This window comes from Anopheles marshallii, chromosome 2 (genome assembly GCF_943734725.1).
Source record: "Anopheles marshallii chromosome 2, idAnoMarsDA_429_01, whole genome shotgun sequence".
Taxonomy (NCBI): domain Eukaryota; kingdom Metazoa; phylum Arthropoda; class Insecta; order Diptera; family Culicidae; genus Anopheles; species Anopheles marshallii.
This window is the reverse complement of record NC_071326.1, coordinates 53970199-53991332: the sequence shown is the minus strand read 5'-3', so window position 1 is coordinate 53991332 and position 21134 is coordinate 53970199. Positions and strand designations below refer to the sequence as shown.

Sequence of the window (21134 nt, the reverse complement as noted above, 5' to 3'; positions counted from 1 at the left end):
TGTTCAAATGACGATACTTTCGATGAGAACTGTCCATAATCAATTTCACTGCGTGATGGCGTCTTGGTAGCATTATTGGTTGTTTTCTGTCGTCGCTTGCCCAGGTACATTGATCTTTTCGGCCACACATTCGAACAACCCCGTTTTCATGCAATCTCGGGAATGGTTTGTAGAGTAGGATTTTTTTTGGTAATACCTGCTTCAACGATTTTGGAGTTACGTCAAATTTGTGAAGGAGTTGTATCTCTCTCCGAAAAGCATATAATTGGACTTGATGCATCAACGACTTCTCAGCTTCTGCTAGTTCTGGGTTTCGATACATTATTTGCTGCAGACATGTGAGTCGTTTTAATGCCATCTTCCTAACTTCTGAAAGAATTATATCGTCATACTTCCATAGTAGGGCGGTCTCAAATCGGGGGTTTTTTAAGCATTCCTCGTTCAACAGGATTTTTAATGCGTTGATCTGATGGAGTTAGAGGTTTGATACGTTACCAAAGATTGTAGCGGGAAGTAGTTTTTTAGAGCTGAATCTAATACTTCATTGCTAGTGTAAATGTGAATGTTGAGGTGTTCTTCACCGGCATCAATTATAGACGTTTAACTTATACTACTTTGTCCATACACTACCCAACCGAGGCGAGTTTAAGACGTTGCCGGTTCGTTCGATTTACCCTCAATCGTTGTGAGTGCTCGCGATAGATAGGAGTTGTCCATGTCGATTAAAATTCGCGGAGACCCGTTAACGTACAACGATATAGGAAGGTCTTTCAAATGCATGGAACTCGAATCCGATGGAATAAACGTTTGCTTACGTAACCCTAGACATTTCACTGTGTGGAAATTATTCATGGAGTAGATTGGAGAATTACGGTCTCGGGAAATTCCTACTGCTGTTCTTACTGAATCGTCTTCGAACCTGCTTTGGTTTTCTGTCCACGAGAGACATAAAGGATGAACGGTTCCGTCTAGTTCTAGTTCCTGTAACAATTCATGTTGTCCAGAAAAGCAATCACTTCGATGGATTTGTTCCTTCCATGTAGAACTACAGAAACGTATCTAAAAAGCACGACTTCATTTGTGCCAGAGTGAGTGTTGCAGCTTTGGGGGGAACGAGGTTCTGCTAGCTCAACAATAATATCTTGCCCCCTTTCATTCTTACGTTTATTCGTTTGTAGTGTAGAGTCAATTACCTTGGCTTGAAATGTAGTTTTAACTTGCGGAGTCCAGTGGAGAAGCGAATTGTGACGCCTTTGGCAACCGTCGATGCCACATGTTGATTTAACAGTTCAGTTGTTGGTGTGTTCTGAAAGGTATATTCGGCAAAAGCGATTAGATTTAACCAGTTTCCAGTGTGAATCGATACTCACACTCAGGAAGCTACCACACTTCCGACATATTCTCAGCATATTCTCCTCATCGCTGAAGCCACACATGCTGTTTGAGTAGTCGTAACAGGCAATACATGCGGACCACTCTTTTGTATTACCGACAAAACATGGCAACTCCTTGCTGGTGCACTTCCGCGCCGACACCTGGCTCTCGTTTAGGACTGGGTGGCTACCATAGCTGTAGCGTGAATGCAAATGTCCTTCATTGCGCTGTGTTTCGTTGAGCGTGAAAGACGCCGGCCTCGTGGTTTCGCGAGTCTGGAGGAAACGACGCTTTTCTTCCTGTCGAAATCGCTCACACTGTTCCTTCAACAGTAGCCGTTATTCCAGTCGGAATTGTTCGCATCGTTAATCTATTCTCCGTAGTTCATATTCACGAGCACTCGAAACACGATCGCGATGGTGCTCCCTATCCGCGATTATCTAAATGTTGGAGATGTTCTAGTGTGTGGCTACTACGCTTAAGCCACTCACAGGTGACAGGACATGGCCACCTGATGACGTGTGCAACAGCCACACACACACTCGGGAGCTCTCTCTTACACGTGCCTTGGTGAAGGACAGTCGGCTTCTCTGCGTGCAATATATTTTTATTAATTGTACTGTAACTTTTAATTGTAGAAATAAATGTGGTATTAGCAACACAACAACTGGCGACGAGGATACAAGAGAAAACAACGGCTGATAAACTACGGTAAACATCATGAACAACGACGGCGAAACAAGGCAGCAAGTGCAAAGCGTACAAAATGGGGGTCAGCGCGGAAGCGTCCCTGAATCTGATTCGGGAACTGGCTGGATTCATGAACTGTTTAAGCAGCAGCACGCGATGATGCAAGAACAGCAGCAAGCATTCATGAAACAGCAGGAGAAACTGATCGCAGAAATCTGGCAGACGGCACGACTTCGAGAACCCGTGAATGTGGAACAAATAGGAGATGTGCTTGGTGGTCAGATAAAAGATTTTAAGTTCAACCCGGATGAACGCGTGACTTACGAAGGTTGGTTTTCGCGGTACGAAGATCTATTCGAGAAAGATGCGAAGAAGTTAGATGACGACGCTAAAGTTCGCTTACTGCTACGGAAGCTGGGATTGGCCGAGCATGAACGGTACGTAAGCCATGTATTGCCCAGCAAGCCGAAAGATTTCAACTTTGCGGAAACAGTGGAAAAGCTGAAAGCGCTTTTTGGATCACGAGAGTCCGAAGTAAGCAAACGATACAAATGTTTGCAATTGCGCAAGGAGAAAACAGAGGACTACGTAGTGTTTTCCTGCCGTGTTAATAAGAGCGTAGTAGAAGCTAAACTGGCGGGTCTTTCGGAAGAGCAACTGAAATGCCTTATATACGTTTGCGGACTGCAAGACGACAGCGATAGTGAAATACGGTTAAGACTACTTAGCCGTATTGAGGATAGGCGAATTTCTACGTTAGATCAGCTGGTTGAAGAATGTCAGAGGCTAGTGAGTTTAAAAAAGGACACAGCCATGTTCGAAAAAGTGCCTCACCAAGTGAACGTCGTGAACGACGGAAAGATAGAGCGATTTGCCCCAAAGAGAAGGAGTTTTGTAAAATCTACAGCCGCGACTACAAAAGGGAAACTGAAGTGTTGGCTTTGCGGAGAAGAACACTATGCGCGGAAGTGCAAATACGGTGGATACCGTTGCAATAAATGCCATCGTTATGGTCACAAGGAAGGGTTCTGTGATTCGGCGGCACGTTATGCGAGTCAAACGAAGAATGCGCGAATCAAGACTGTGATAGTGAATACCCTCGGTGACAGACAGAAAAGACACGTGAATGTTGTCGTGAACGATGTGCCAATGGAATTTATGATAGATACCGGAGCAGACATTACCATTATTTCCATGAAAGAATGGCAGCGCATAGGTAGTCCTGGGCTGATTCCTGCATCTATAAAGGCAAAAACGGCGTCCGGGGAGCAGTTAAAGATCGTGGGCGAGTTCCTAGCTGAAATGAAGCTACAACAGCAGTGTAAGCAGTGTATAGTGCGAGTCACTAACGAAAAGTTGATGCTACTGGGGCAGGATGCAATGGACGTGTTTGGATTATGGAATATCCCTTTATCGGCTGTTTGCAATCGAGTAAGCTCGCAAGACCAGTTCGCGGAGTTCAACGATATTTTTTCTAATGAGATGGGGTGCTGTAAGCGGTCAAAAGTGAAGCTAGTGCTTAAAGAAGGAGCAGTTCCAGTTTTCCGGCCGAAGAGACCTGTGGCGTATGCGATGTTGGAAGCTGTGGATCGCGAGTTGGACCGGTTAGAAAAGGAAGGAATAATTTCCCGTGTGGATTTTTCAGCATGGGCTGCACCGATTGTCGTAGTTTGTAAGGCCAATGGTACGATCCGAATATGCGGCGATTATTCTACCGGACTAAACGATGCACTACAGTCTCATCACTACCCAATCCCGCTTCCCGACGATATTTTTGCAAGCCTTTCAAAATCTACAGTCTTTAGCCAAATAGATCTTTCAGACGCGTTTCTACAGGTAGAGGTAGAAGACAGCAGTCGTGAGTATCTCACCGTGAATACACATCGAGGGTTGTATGTATACAACCGTTTGCCTCCGGGAGTAAAAGCGGCGCCGAGCGCTTTTCAACAGCTTATGGAGACGATGTTGACCGGTCTGAAGGATGTAGCAGCGTATCTGGACGATATTGTGGTTGGTGGAGTGGACGAAGCCACCCATTTAGATAATCTGTACGCAGTGTTCAGAAGACTCCGTGATTATGGGTTTAGGATCCGGCGAGAGAAGTGTAGTTTCCAGCAAAAGCAGATCAAATATTTGGGACACATATTAGATCGAGATGGGTTGCGACCGGATCCTGCAAAGATTGATGTCATTGTGAAGATGCCGCCCCCGAAACAGACATCTGAAGTGCGGTCATTTCTAGGTGCTGTTAATTATTACGGAAAATTTGTGCCACAAATGAGAAACCTGTGTTACCCGTTAGACGAGTTGCTGAAGAAGGATGGATCCTGGCAGTGGAACTCGGAATGTCAAAGGGCTTTTGACATGTTCAAACAAATACTGAGGTCGGATCTGCTATTAACGCATTATGATCCGACGAAAGAGATCATCGTAGCAGCTGATGCTTCATCCGTTGGTGTGGGAGCAACAATTAGCCATCGGATGTCCGATGGATCGTTGAAAGTTGTGCAGCATGCGGCGCGAGCGCTGACTAAAGCAGAAGTTAACTACAGCCAACCGGACCGAGAAGGACTAGCTGTTATATATGCAATCACCAAATTTCATCGCATGATATTTGGACGGAAATTTACTCTTCATACTGATCATGCCCCGTTAATCCGAATCTTTGGATCGCGTACCGGTATTCCTGTATATACAGCAAATAGGTTACAGCGTTGGGCGTTAACATTGTTATTGTACGATTTTAAAATCGAGTATGTACCCACAGACAAGTTCGGGAACGCCGACATCTTATCGCGCCTGATTGCAAAACACGAGCGACCAGATGAGGATTACGTGATAGCAAGCATCAAGCTAGAAAAGGACATGAACGCGATGGTCATGCAAGTAACGGGTGCAATACCCTTGAAGTTTGACGATGTAGTAAAGGCAACCAGAAGCGATCCTGTTTTAAGCAGAGTATTCTTTTACATTCAGGAAGGTTGGCCGCATGATAAGCTGAACGATGCAGAGCTGAGAAATTTCCAGTCAAGGAGCGAGTCTCTTAGTACGCTCAGAGGAGGTATCTTCTTTGGTGAGCGATTGGTGATACCGAGAATTCAACGTGAGAAATGTTTGAAGCAGCTACATCAAGGACATCCTGGGATACAACGTATGAAAGCTTTAGCGCGAAGCTACGTTTATTGGCCCGGGTTGGATGCTGAAATAGTTGAATTGGTGAAATCGTGCCGGCATTGTGCTGCAGTACAGAAATCTCCGCCACATAGCGCGCCCGTAGCTTGGCCAATTTCCATGGTTCCTTGGCAGAGAGTGCATGTGGATTATGCAGGACCAATCGATGGAATCTATTACCTAGTCGTGATCGACTCGTGTACCAAGTGGCCGGAGATAGAGCAAACGACGACAACAACTTCATCTGCAACTATTCGCATATTACGAGGAATATTCGCTAGACTTGGGATGCCAAATGTGTTGGTTAGCGATAACGGAACACCGTTCGTCAATGCAGCATTTGAGGAGTTCTGCACCAGCAATGGAATAGAACATATTCGGACACCGCCGTATCATCCCCAGTCTAATGGTCAGGCTGAGCGATTTGTTGATACGTTTAAGCGTACGCTAAAGAAAATCAACGAAGGGGGAAGGAACACTCAGGAAGCGTTGGACCTTTTCCTGCTTACATATAGAAGTACCCCTAACAGCCAGCTAGACCAAAGGAAATCGCCAGCAGAGATTATGTTCGGACGCAGAATTCGTACTTGTTTGGAGTTGTTACGAGTGCCTCCAATTGTTACTCCGGTGGCTAATGATGCGCAGATTCGTCGGAGGAATTATAAAATAGGTGATCTGGTGTATGCGAAGGAGTACCAACGTAGCAAGTGGACATGGATTCCTGGCATTATTCGTGCACGCGTTGGCCGTGTAATATATGTTGTGGAGAGTTTAACTGGTAGGCGAATGAGATTGCACATTAATCAACTGAGGTCGCGTGTCGATTCAAGTCATGCTGATGGTACTAATTATCGAGAAGATGCATTGCGGTCAGGAATAACTTTGGATATACTCCTGGACAGCTGGGGTAATAATGAAGAACTAGTAAGGGAGAAGAGTTCCAGTCAGCCGAAAAATGTGATACATCAACCCAAAGAAATGTCGCCTTTACCGCCATGTACAGTGTCTACGTCTTCACCTTCATCTTTATTGTCGTCAACAAGAATATCGGAGACGTTGCAATCCCCTACCTCACCAGGGTTTGCAACAGCTGATAGCGGAACACCATCCCCAGTACAGCCTCAACGTCGTTCTTCGCGGGTTCGAAAAACTCCACAGTGGATGGCTGCGTACAACAGGTTTTAAGGAGGGGGGATGTTGGAGATGTTCTAGTGTGTGGCTACTACGCTTAAGCCACTCACAGGTGACAGGACATGGCCACCTGATGACGTGTGCAACAGCCACACACACACTCGGGAGCTCTCTCTTACACGTGCCTTGGTGAAGGACAGTCGGCTTCTCTGCGTGCAATATATTTTTATTAATTGTACTGTAACTTTTAATTGTAGAAATAAATGTGGTATTAGCAACACAACACTAAACTTAGACGTGGTTCATGTGCGCGAGGCGCACTTATTAATAGGTTCTTGTACACAGCATACTAACCCAGTCGATAAACGTTTGATGCTGCGTTGTCCATATACGCATCTGGAGGATACACATGCGTACGACGTGCACCATAGTCCACGTGCAAATGTTCATCTAGCCGGAGGCAGGCGCTGCCTACGTGGGGCTCGTGGATCCGGAAACATAACCTCATCCGATTGAAAGGCACTGGAGGCTGAACCATCCAGATGAACGGCATGTGTAGCACGTGGTTCTCGAAACCTAACCTCGGCCGGTTGAGCAACACTGGATGCGCCATACGAAATATGTGCTTCGGGAAGCCTCACATCGATTGGGTGATAAGAATTGTATGCTGCTGACGTCCCACGTGTGGAGAATGGGAGGATCATCCAGCGTGGTGGTACAATCGGCGAGTGGATTGGATTCGTCAGCACTATTTCCTTCCACACGTTGCTTGCCGCCGTCAGGGGCACTACCCAGCAACGGTTCACACGCACCTTCACCCTCGAACGTTTGCGACATTCTCGAAAGTAACGGTATATCCGTACACACACTCGTAGATAGATGGTCTCACCACGAAATGTTTCCCACATGACAAAGTGGTACTATTTCTCATGACATCTCACTCACACCTTATTGCTGTCCCCCTTTTCTGAGTCTTGGGTTTTGTGACATGGGATCGCAGTTTGTGTGTACCTTCGGGGCGTAGGATGTACGTGCATCAGCTAGAAAATTGCGAAAATATCGGAAAAATCTATACAAAATGTAAGTAAACTTGTATAAAACTTTAAAGTTAGGTCAACTCCCTGCTAAGTGCTATGCATTTTTCCAGTTGTACATCATTTTCGTGTGAAAATCCGGAGCAGAACGCCGCGCCGCCATCATCGGATACACCGTGAACACAGCATCGAAGACCACCGTCACCGTGTATACTGTGCTTTTTGTGCTTTAATACGAAGCGATAATTGAATGTGAATGGGAAAGTTATTAATAAATAGTGAATAAATCATGTATTAGTTACTGTACTTATTGCGGTGTCCGAAAAAAATTCGTAACCATATGTAAACAAACACGCGCACACACGCACACAAAAACCACGCCCCTCGATTCAATTTGATCTTCTTTTCGAAGTGACGTCATTGACGAAGGAGCCGAGAAGAAGCCCAACTGTTTTCATACAATTTGACAGCTCGCTTGCCAAGAAGGAAATGTCTAGGAGTGACAATTCGTTTTCGGAGCTGCGCCCAGTGTTTTTGTCCATTTTGACCATGTCCAAGTTTGTGGAGAAACGCGCATGTATCAAATTTTGTTTGCGCAATGATATAAGCACTGCGGAAACATTGCGGATGTTACAAAAAGCCTTCAGGAAAGAATCTTTTTTTTTCGTTAGAACGACCTGGCCGTATCGACTTATTTTACCACGTAACCGGATAGTCAGTCCTTGCTACGGGGGATCGGATGGGATTTTGGTCCGGTCCGTTCGTGTGAAGACCGGCGCCGCCCACGTCGTCCAAATCAAGGATTTGGTGGTCAACAATCGTCGGTTGACGATACGAGACCTTTGCGGACCTCCATCCGGCGAAAGCGCCCCGAATTGTGGAAAAAACAACATCTGGTTTTTGCACGACGAAAATCTCATACGGCTATCATTTTGATGGAGTTTGGCATCCACATTGTTCCGCAACCCAGAACGCTTTCACTATCGTTAGCGAACGGACGTGCATCAGCTAGCTCCAGAGAAACACCTAACACACATACAGGGATAGAGTGAACAAAACATCTTTTCGCTTGGACCAGCATGGGCCGGGCTAAAAGTGCTACATCTAAGAGGCTTGCTTCTGTGCCTCTTGGCACATTCCATAAATCCGTGGTTGGCCTTCCGTCCAAAACAGTGAAAAAAGTGGATACCAATCCGTTTAGTATCCTCGAATCTATTGACGACGACGTAATCGATGTGAATGCGACTACGCACATAAGACACGCGAAAACGATGAAACCACCACCACCAATAACCGTGGCCAGTACCAACGTTGCGGATATACATAAAAAGATAATTGCTTCTGGTGTAGTGCGATACACGACCAACGTAACGCTTAAAGGAATAGTAGTGCGTACAAGTTCCATCGAAGACCACAAAAAGCTCTTCAACCACTTCAAAAACATAAACCTCAGTTTCTACTCTTATCAACTTGAGCAAGATAAGACAACGAAAATCGTCCTGCTCCTGGACATGCCAATCGTGAACTTACAACAAATTCTAACGGATGAGAAACTGACACCAGTGACCATTAAAAAGCTAGCAATGAAGCACAAGCGCTATGACGAACAAGCTGCGTACTTGTTACATTTCGACAAAGGAACGGTCGACCTTAAAGTGTTACGCACGATAACTGCACTCGACCATCAAAAAGTGAATTGGAAGTATTACTCCAATAGAAGCGGTGTAATGCAGTGCAAAAATTGCCAGAGTTTCGGCCACGGCGGGGATAATTGCTTTAGGCAGCCAAAATGTATCAAATGCGGGGACGATCACACATCTACATCATGCCCATTAGCGAAAGAGTGTACCGATGGGATTATACCAACACACAAGTTAAAGTGTGCGAACTGTGGAGGTAACCGCACAGCCAATTACACCGGCTGTCCTAATCGAAAAAAGTTAGAAGCAACAAAGGGAAGTCAACGAACCTCATAAACGCATGAACGCATTTCCTCTCCTCATGAACCCAACCTCTTCCCAGTCCCAGAACCACAGAACAGATAACATTCGCATTCCTCACACACAAATTCCTCAATCGGCATCGTACGCAGATGTCACAAATACTGGCCAAAAAGATTTGTTTGGACCAGACGAACTCGCGGTAATAATAACCGAAATTTTTGCCAATCTTCGAAGATGTTCATCCAAAGAAGACCAAATCAGGGTCGTATTTAAAATAGTTCAAAAATTCAGTTTCCCTTAAAATGGATAATACAGCTAATATCAATATTTCATACTGGAATGCTAATAGCATTACAAAAAAAAACTAGACTTATTTAATTTTTTAACCGCACACTCAATAGATGTGATGGCAATAACAGAATCATTTTTAAAACCTGATCAACGCTTTAGTATACCAAACTACCAAGTTTATAGGTTAGATAGACTTGAGGGACCAAAAGGAGAAACATTATTGCTTGTAAGAAGCTGTATAAAGCACGAGTTGTTACCTGGATTTAAATTGGACGTAATTGAAGCCATCGGAGTACAGATTTTTACTCCGAACACTCCTGTAACAATAGTTTCCGCATATCACCCGGGTGGTAATTCCAATATCGCTAACTTCAAGAAAGAGATAAAAAAATTAACTAATACAGCTAAAAATTATTATGTTTGCGGAGACCTTAACGCACGGCATAGATTTTGGAACTGCGTATCTGCTAATCAAGCAGGAAAATCAAAATTTTGGAACTGCGTATCTGATAATCAAGCAGGAAAGAAATTTTCAATATACTTTCCGGACTCGCCTACATATATTCCGTCAAATTCGAACTGCTCACCATCGACGATTGATGTAGTTTTAACAAATAACAACCTCGATATTTCCAACCCGGTTACACTCACAGAACTAACTTCCGATCATCTTCCAGTTTCTTTTCAAATCAGAAACACAACCTCCATTAACAAACCTGACAGACAAGTATTTAACTATTCCAAAGCTAACTGGCAATTATTCAAAACCTTATTAATAATTAGCATCGACACAACTGATTTGGATTTAAGTAGCATTGTTCAAACCTCACAAATTGATGAGTTAATAACTGAAGTTACGGACACCATAATTTCAGCCCATAATATTGCTGTACCACGCACAACACCGGGTAAATATAATTTAATAATACCTGATAATGTGTTGTCACTTATCAAAATTCGAAATAAATTCAGGAAAAAGTGGCAGCGACATAGGCATAACATAACATTCAAATCAACTTATCTCTGGCTTAAGGCTACTATTCAAACCAAATTGAACATAGTTCGGAACGCTGCTTGGGCATGCAATCTGGAATCAATCAATAACGCACACAATAATAATAATAATAATAGAAAGTGGAAATTAGTTAAAACATTGAAAAACGTGCCTACTTCAATTCAGCCGCTTAAAGATACTGGGACTCTTCTTTTGACCGCAAAAGAGAAATGTGAAGCCATTAAATCACATTTCGAAAAGGCACATAATACTACTAGCCACCTTGCAAGTCCAATAGAAAATAATAACAATGCAACAGTGAATAATTTTCTTCGAGCTCATCCAAGTCCGGATTATAATCCTACAGACTTCATAAGACCTAAAGATATTATCAGAACAATCAAAAATATTAAAAGCAAAATATCCACCGGCATAGATCAAATAAACAATAAAATGATAAAACATCTTCCTAAAAATATAATTATCTTATTAAATTTAATAATGAATAGCGCACTTAAGCTAGGTTACTTTCCAAGTAGTTGGAAAATGTCAAAAGTGGTCCCTATTCCAAAAACTGGAAAAGACTTGAGTTTTGCTTCAAATTACCGACCAATTAGTCTACTTAGTTGCTTAGGAAAGCTGTTCGAAAAGATCATCGCCAAAAAACTTCGAGATCATGTAGAAACATTTAATATAATACCAAGCGCTCAATTTGGTTTTCAACCCGGGTTATCAACTACTCATCAATTAGAAAGATTGAAAACTTACATAATAAATAATAGAAACGTTAAGAAATCCACATGTCTAGTATTAATAGATACAGAAAAGGCGTTCGATACTATATGGTTTAATGGTCTAATTGCCAAACTTATCAAACTGCGTTTCCCCAACTATTTAATCCATATAATAAGAAGTTTCATTATGAATAGAAACAACAAAGTAAACATTAGCTCAGCCACTTCGGAATCATACTCCCATTGTGCCTCAAGGAAGCGTTATTTCTCCGTTATTATTTAATATATACATTTCCGATATTCCAAAAATGAAATATTGTAAGCAATATCTTTATGCTGACGATGTCGCCATAACATCGTCGGGTAAAAGAACTAAAACAATTATAAATAACTTTAACACAGCTCTTAATTTATATTCAAAATATTGCTAGAAATGGAAATTGAAAATTAACAACAACAAATCCGAAGCTATCTTCTTCACTCGATTCACTTGTACAAAAAAAAATACCTGACAGACAAATTAACATATCTAATGCAAACATTCCCTGGAAACAAACTGTAAAATATCTGGGAATGACTCTTGACAAGAAAATGACGTTCAAGCCGCATATTGAAAATACGATCATGAAGTGTACAAAAGTTTTTCGTAGTCTTTACAGACTACTCAACAAAAAATCCAAGTTAAATCTAGACAACAAACTGTTACTATATGCTGCTATAATACGGCCTAATATTATCTATGCTTCTCCAGTTTGGGACTCATGTGCTAGGACTCATAAACTTAGATTGCAAAGAATTCAAAACAAATTTCTGAAAACAATCTTAAATGTACCACCTTGGTTCAGAACTAAAACTTTACACAGAGTATGTCGTATTACTACCATTGAAGAATTCATAAAAAACTTAATCATAACTACTATAAAAGATGCAGAAATAATAATATAAACGTACAACTTTTGTAACAAAAAAAAAATCATTCCTTTCACCTGATTATCACAAATTCCCTGGATCCCTAACAATCATTTTGATCCTATAACCTGACATCCTAAAAGTTATTAAGAATGTTAAAACAGAACGTTATAAGTTTAGACTATATAATTTAGTTGTAAGAATTAGTTTGTAGCATTAGATAGTAATTAGGATTAGGAAATAAACTTTTTTTTTGTTCTTATTATGAAGTAGGTTTTTTTCTGAAAATTTTTCCCTACTCTTACATTTATATTCGGTAAATTGTTACATTATTGCATTCCAACTGGCACAGCCAAATAGTATCTAATATTTAGCGAGAAAAAATAATGTCGTCGAACCCGCTGCCCTATGAGTTTATGAACCATTACGAATGTAAAAAGATACCATTAAATATACAAACATACTACTACTACTACTATTGTTCCGCAACCGCTATAATCGCCAGATTTGGCACCAGCCCACTTCTGGCTGTTCAACAAGCTAAAACGGCCACTTCGGGGACACCGTTTTGATACTACCGAGGATAAATACTACTCTATTAAATATAACTGTAGGCGTAGATGGTGCGGAAACTCTCGGATATGAAGCTGGGATCGCCGTTAGATTCCTAATTGACTCAGGAGCAGATGTCAATACAATCAGTGAGACAACGTTCAATTGGCTGATATCCCACAAGTCATCAGCTAACCCAATAGTCAATTTAAAGGAGGGATCAGATCGACCTCTAAAGACTTATGAAATGAAAGACGAAATACCTGCAGTAGCATCATTCGTACCTAATCTATATATACCTGCTCTTCTTAGCAGGTGTACGTCTCTGAGGTATAGCGTATTACAACTTGTGTAACGTGCCTATTAAGAACCTGTCGGCAGATATAGCTTTAAAGATGTCTCGCGGCGAAATTTTCATAATATCCGACCGGAATGAATTTCCCAAATTTAACGTACCTCCAGTAATAATCAGATTTCATATAAATATTTATTTATTTATTTATTTATTTATTTATTTATTTATTTATTTATTTATTTATTTATTTATTTATTTATTTATTTATTTATTTATTTATTTATTTATTTATTTATTTATTAAAAACATAAGTCTGCCTTAGAGGCTAAATAATGTGACTTAATTACTAACATTAAGGGAAGGATGAGGGAGGGAGATCACGAAGAAGGGTACGAAAAATTGATAACGGGACATGGTAGTCAAACAGATGCTAAGAGTTGTTAAATGCAACTTGCGCTCTAAGGAAAGGATCATTCTGGCCATAACGCGTGAGCCTGGATGGAAGATAGAGAGGAGGTCTAACACGCAGGGAACGGGAAGGAGCATATAGAGAAATACGTGAAGGAAGGGAAGGAGCATCAATAGTGTTGGACAAAAGTCCAGCGATGAAAATCGCGTGGAAATTGGAATGCCGGGATTGTAGGGATTCAAGGCCTAATAAGCGACAGCGATGTTGATAGGAGGGAATTGCCGCAGACTAGTAACCCGAAAGGAACCGACGACTGGCAAGACGCGTAAATTTGCGCTGCACCCGCTCAATCCTAGCAATCGCTGTAACACCAGGCGGTGACCAAACAACGCAAGCATATTCGAGGATCGAACGCACCCAGCAACAATACAAAGCCTTCAAACATAAAGGATCACGGACATTTGACGAAAAACGAGTAATGAGCCCCAACATAACCGTATGTTGCGTATACTTTGCCAAGAACAAACTCCAAATGAACGTTAAACGTTAGTTTCGTGTCAAGCCACACTCCGAGATCCGAGGTTACAGGGAGGAATATTTTGAGGTCATCAGCATACATAAGGACACCACCAGAGGGAAGCACATTAACACAGTAATAGACAAACAACAGGAAGAGCAGGGGACTCAGTACACTGCCCTGAGGAACACCAGACGATCCGACGAATAAGTTAGAAAAGGAGTCCTGAATTCTAACTTTGTAAGTTCTACCATGGAGATAGGAACTTAACCAGGGTAGAACTGGACTCCTGAGGCCGAGTTTATTTAGTTTGGCAAGTAAAAGATCAATTGGAATACTGTCAAATGCTGCTTTAAAGTCGGTGTAGACAGTGTCTACTTGATGGCCAATGGAGATGTTATCGAACACTGAGGCGACAAGGGACAAGGAGTTGAACGAGGAGGAACGTTTCGGCATAAAGCCATGCTGATGAGGAGAAATGTAGTTAGACACACAAGGAAGGACTGAGGAAAGTACTACATATTCGAAAATCTTGGATGGAACACAAAGCAGGGAGACACCACGATAGTTACGAGCATCGTCCCTATCTCCCTTTTTATGCACCGGAACCAACCATGCAGATTTCCACAAAGCAGGAAAGGAACCTAACAGGAACGAGCGTTTAAAAATACGATTCAAATGCGGTGCAAACACATGCTTACATTTCTTAATCATAGAGGAGGGGATACTATCGGGACCAGGAGAGAACGAAGATTTCAACTTAGAAATAGCCGAGAGAACTACTTCCTGATTGATAACCACATCACAGGACGGAATGACATCAGCAGGGGTATAGGAGAGGCATTCAGAGATAGACAAAGAATTGTTACCAGGGGTGACAAAAACACTCGAAAAATGCTTGGCCAGCAGATTACTTTGCTCAGCAGGAGTACACGATCTTGAAAAATCGAAAGACGATCGTGAATTCGTGTTACATAAGCATTGTGAAGCCAACGATTACGACACGGTAAGCGCTTGCCACATATTTATAAAGGCGCAAATAATAAGGATAACGGTTGCGATGGTATAGACGAAGTTTACGTTTTTTGTCCGATTTTAAAACTCTCAACGATCTATTTGACCACGGGGGATAAGGACGGGACCTTAGGAGAGGGCAACGTAAAGGGCATGCCACAACGGTAACATCACAAAACATGAAAACAACTTCATCAATATCGCGAGCTTCTTCAATGAACGACCAGTTGGAGGATTCTATGATTTCCGAAAATCTCCGAAAATCCATCCGTTTAAAGTTAAACCAGAGATGACGATGAAGAACAGCGTGTTCCCTCGGTGGTCGGGGAGCCGTAGGAAAAGTGAGGGACACCTCAAGCGCAGGGTGATGATGATCCAGCGGGAGCAAAGGCGGTGTTGAACAACAAACGTAGGGACGAGTCTCAATCACAGCCTCATTTTCAAAAATTAGATCCAGTTGACGATCACGATAATTTTTCACGTCCGAAATCTGCGTAAGACGGTTAGCATTCATACCATCCACAAGCATAGAGTTTGCAGTTTGCACGCCACTAGGGATGTAGAATTTCTGCGGCGAAAGAGCAGGTATCCACGAGAGCGATGGAGTGTTGAAATCGCCATATAGGAGTAAGAGATCATATGGATTCATTCTCTCAGTGATAGCCGCTACACTCTCATGTAATAATCCCAATACAGTTGTAGATGAACTACGATCCGGAGGTATGTAGATGACACCAATATACACAGCTAAGCGTTGAAACTTGATGCAAACCCATACATGCTCAAGTGATGAGTAATTGTGATGAACGATTGAACAGGAGAGGTTAGATGCGCAGGCGATGAGCACTCCACCACCACGGCGACAGGAGCTATTAGCAGGATTGCGATCGCAACGGTACACAAAGAAATTATCATCGGCAAACAATGACGAAGGTATATCGTCATCCAACCACGTTTCAGTCAGAACCAATACTTCGAAATCAGTTTCCGTCAAAGCCAGTCGAAGTTCATCTAGTTTAGTGCGTAGGCCTCTTACGTTCTGGTAGAATATTACTATTTCTTTGTGGAGTAACGGTGAAGAGGTGTTATTGGTGAATAAACCACGAGTGAAGGTGCAGCTGATTCTGTTGTAGTAGGTAGCGGATTATTGTTGTCGATCGTGATTGGGGTCTGGGTGGTAGGTACGTGGTTCAACACATGCGGGATCCTTGATGCTGGAGGGGCGTGGTGAATGGGACGCCAAAAATTTTGAGCTGAGTTAGCCCGGTGATCAGTGAATTCGCGGTAAACGATGCCTCGGTGCCAAGTGGAAGCAGCAAGTGCCTTCTCCCTAAGTACAAGCGACATTCCGACTTTAAATGAGTTGTTGAGGCAGTTGTTGTCTAACCATCTCGCGAATATACTGCTCCGATACCGACGGAGCGATACGCGTCAGATACAACCAAAATTTGGCTTCCCTGGAATCGACAATCGGGACAGTCAACACGGTCCGAGACGAAGGTGATATCGGTGCAGTGCCAAGTTGAAGAGAGGCGGTAGGTTCAGTTGCGGGTGGGGTGAAATCCACTAGCCTACGTTTAGGCGCATTACGTTGTGGAGCATTTTGAGAGGCACGAACCATTTCACATAGCCGCGAACTTAGTGGTGTGACGGCGGTCAAGTTAGTGGATGGTGCCAACGTTAGTGTTGGACCATGATGCCATAAGTGTGCGTGAATGTTTCCTCTATCAAACAGCGTCGACACATCCATCCTTACAGCATCCAATGCACGAGATAATCGGCTGTCAAACTCTTGGAGACTCTTGGAAGTTCCTCCTTTAAATCGGCAATCGTTGACGAAATTAAATCCAGCGATGTCGCTTTGCTGGTACATCGCAGATTCATGCAGCTGCGGCACAACCAAAAAGTTTGCGAATTCGGGTGTAAAAGTTCCGCCAAACCACCATCATTGATGTCGATACAACCAACATGGCAAGACGCGTTGCATACACCATCACACTTATACACATCATCGATTACAGGTGACGAACACGAAGGACAGGATACAGCCATAGTTATTGCGATCACAAAGGCGATCGGCTTGTCGTTGATCTGCGAGATCCAAATAGAAACATCATAAGAACACCCTTAAGATTGCCTGCTTTAGAAGCAATTTTAATTGGACGGAGCATTCTGGTTTTCAACGATCAACCTCATCAGTGCATTCTTTCACGTCAAACTACACGAAAAATGTCGACATCTTAATTTTTTGGCAGCAAATGGAACCTATCGATTTAAAAGACTAAATTCCTTGGATTTAACTTTCTGGAGACGATTGGAGCGTGGAAGACGATAAAAGCAAAGCTATACAACATGTCCGTAGACCGGAATCAGTAAAGCAGGTTCAAAGTTTCCTTAGTCTATTATTATTATTATGTATTTATTTATTGTTTGCCTCTCTGGCTATACAATTGTAAAATTCTCCTAGCTCATCTCCTAGCTAAGACTAAGCTAAGCTAAGACTACTACCTTCCACTTCAGCATCAAGAGAGTTCTCGGTCACCTTATCGTAGCCGACGCACTTTCTAGACTCATCAGCACATCTCAATTTGATGACGCATTTGACGAAGACAACGATAAACACCTATACCTATACTTATATAGGTGTATACCTATATACACCTATACTTTATTCATTAGACCCCTCTGATATTGTGGTAAGAACCACCCTGTAGCTAAGTAATTTTATGGCATCCGTTAGTATGTATGTATAGGTAAGGAAGAGAATTAGCTAGGTATAGAGAATTAGAATCTAGTATTAGTGTTAGGATACATTATAAATAAGTTGCGTACGCCACACAGAGCTCTCTTATCTCGTCACATCTAAACCGGGCAACATCACCATAACACCAGCCCGGCAGAGCACATCCTAAATAAAGAAAGGTCTGCAAACACACTACAATATGTATGTCACCTGGACGAAGTTACAGGCTACATCGGAAAACGACAACGAATTGAAAGAGATCAACATCAGCATTCAAACAGGACAGTCGGCCAAAATCCTTCGACGTTATGAATCTGTAAAGAAAAGCCTGAGAACGCTGGGACCAATTATTTTCAAAGATGATCGAATTGTGCTACCTGCGATCCACCGCAAGAAAGCTCTCGAGTCAGCTCATCAACCGAAGCAACGATGCGAAGCAACCAAACGTATTCTTCGAAAGTTTTTCTGGTGGCCAAATATGTCAAAATATACCCTCGAATTCGTAAATAGTTGTAATGTATTGCAATTTCAAGGAAGAACCCGCCAATACCTTTCTCTTCTCGGAAACTTTCCAACGGAACTTCTTATGGTTGTAGATACGTATTCCCGATATTTACATGTCTTAGAGATGAGACAAACGGATGCAAAAAGTACGATCGTTTCACTGTGTAAAATTTTTGCTGTTTGGGGTTTGCCTCTTATAATCCGAAGCGATAACGGACCTCCCTTCCAAAGTTCGGCATTTGCCAACTATTGGGAAAAGAAAGGCGTAATGATAAGGAAATCTATTCCCCTCAGTGCCCAATCGAATGGAGCCGTAGAACGTCAAAACCAAGGTGTCATAAACCAGCTGCAAAAAAGGAAAACCGAAATTGGAGAATAGCGATGGAAGAATACATACACATACATAACAAACGTAAATCCCACTCTCGGTTGGACATAACCTAGTTTGAATTGCTTGTCGGCCGGCGATACCGTGGAACCTTTCCCTGTCTCTGGGAATCTAAGAACACTCTTGATCGGGTAGCTGTTCGAGAACATGAAACATTAGCAACATGCAAACAGTTTGCGGATAAAAATCGCGGGGCAAAAGAAAGCTTAATTTGCGTTGGGGACATAGTAGTTGTACCAATACCACAGAAAACATAAACCGACCCAACATTTTTTAAAGAGAGGTACACAGTACGAGCTAAAGAGGGAGCGAAAATAGTAATTTCAAATGAAACGGGAGTGAAACGCGTTAAATTCCGTCATGACTCGGCATCCAGCAGCGATGATGAGTCTTCAGAAGTAACGGCCAGTTCAATTAAATCTTCTTCTATTAGACCAAAAAGAGATATTCGAAAACCGGAGAGATTTGAGGGTTCCGTATTGATTCAACATAATATGATGAGTAGACGAAGGGGGAAATGTAGGGGTTGATAATAGAAAAGGATATTAGATATTGAGAAAGATATTAGTCATGCAGAAAATAGAAGGCACAATTAGTTACACAAAAAGTAGTTTCGATATTAATAAAATGTGACGGAAAATCCTCAAGGGTGACTTTTGAGGCGGGGAGGCTTAACAACCTTCAACCTCTAGTCTATACGCGGATCTTACCTTACCAAACGCGAGGGGAGTGGACTGATGCACTGACAGTTGTCTTGCGTAGCTGTCCTTGCTGATGTCGTGATCATCTCGAACGCCTGACATCTAACCAATGCTCATCGCGCGGCACCGTGGGGGTTTTGTTAGCTTCTCGTAAGGACAAATGTACCCAGAAGGCTGAAGGGCTGACGTAAATGTCTTACAGCCAAACTACACACACAGTTTGACAAGTCGACAGATTATGGCGCCTGTTGTCAATCCCATACAAAAAACTGTCTGATGCGATTTGACGCGGTTTGGTACGTGTAGTTTGAACAGCGTCAGGCACAGATTAAAACAACGTTACGAATGATGTGTTAATAAATGTTTAAAGAGTAAATGATCTCCAGATCGTAGAGTAGATGACGATCTCCAGATCGTCCTTCTCTCTCATCCTTGGAAACTCGTACTGAACAACCGACGAGAGACTTCTCGCAGAGAGCGCACGTGAGTGTCCGGCTGTGTACGTACCCAACAATCAATTTCAATCTAAACATTTGAATCGGCCGCGTATCGAGCAACTGCACCCGTGTCGAAAGAGAAATGTCATGGAGATGAAGTCGCACAAAGTCTCAGAAAATACACACATCGCGACATTTCGGAATTTTTCTGTATAGAGTTTTACAAAATCGCAGTAGCAAATGCGACAATCGCTAACTGTGTAACAGCCTCCTTCGAGTAGAATATAAACTTATCCATTCTTAAATTTCTCTTCCAATTCTACTTTTAGCAAATAAGAGCCACTTGGTCGGCTCACCCGGGGGTCTACAGTCGATGAACATTGTGCAATAACTGTAAGATCGTATGGGAAATATGTTCGATGAACAAACACTTTCCATACAATTTGACAGTTTTTGCTCGATGTTTAATAACTGTAGACCCCAGTGTCAGAGAATCCATGTGCTCTACATGGAGCTTAATTTATACTACCATTCTCCGTAACCGCAACTATCGACTTGCCTGCCGTTTCGACTTTGCTGCCTTCAGTAGCTTGCGCGTTACTCCGGAGAATCCCTTTAGCTCCTACGAGCTTGTTTTATACTTCTAGTTCTACCTAGTGGCAGTAGCTTGCGCGAGTTATCGGAACAACACAGAATCATAGATACAGTTATCAAAACTGTTCAACGGTATCAGTCCCAAACCAACACAGCATCGTCATCCGGTCAATCGAGCGTTCGTACCTGATTCTGCATCCCTACAACGGTATCAGCCCTAAACCAACATAGCATCGTCATCCGGTCGATCAAGCGTCCGTACCTGATTCAGCATCCCTTCAACGGTATCAGCCCTAAACCAACACAAGATCGTCATCCGGACGATCACCGTTATCTACGTCCTTTCTCTATATCCTTCCTTTCATCACCCGATCTCTTTTGAACACGAAACTTATACCCAGTAAGAAAAAATCAGCTTTAGTGGCGAAACAGTGGCTTATTGTCTCTAAAATACCTCCTCCGAGCAGAATACAAGCTTATCCACTCTTAAACTTCTCCTCCGATTCTACCTTTAGCAACTGAGAGCTTGTGTTATACTTTGAGTTCTACCAAACGGCATCCAGTTGCTAGCGCGCTTCTGCAGAGCATTCCGTTAGCACCTTTAAACTTGTGTTATACTTTGAGTTCTACCTAATAGCATCCAGTTACTAGCGCGCTCCTGCAGAGCATCCCGTTAGCGCCTTTAAGCTTGTGCTATACTTGGAGTTCT

General features: G+C 42.6%; 1 protein-coding gene across 1 annotated transcript; it reads left to right on the top strand.

Annotated features, from left to right (window-relative positions):
* The first annotated feature begins 2094 nt into the window (after positions 1–2094).
* LOC128718153 (uncharacterized protein K02A2.6-like) lies at positions 2095–20222 on the top strand. Its single transcript, XM_053811825.1, has 2 exons — positions 2095–5137; positions 20161–20222. Exons 1-2 carry the CDS (start codon positions 2095–2097, stop codon positions 20220–20222), a joined length of 3105 nt encoding a protein of 1034 aa, XP_053667800.1.
* Positions 20223–21134: the final 912 nt, after the last annotated feature.

Excerpts from the sequence above, each read along its gene's own strand:
- LOC128718153 (XM_053811825.1), top strand. The coding sequence starts at position 2,095 with ATGAACAACGACGGCGAAACAAGGCAGCAAGTGCAAAGCGTACAAAAT. Across the intron at positions 5,138-20,160 it reads CAGAGGAGGTATCTTCTTTG|CAAATAAGAGCCACTTGGTC; the intron begins GTGAGCGATTGG and ends TTCTACTTTTAG.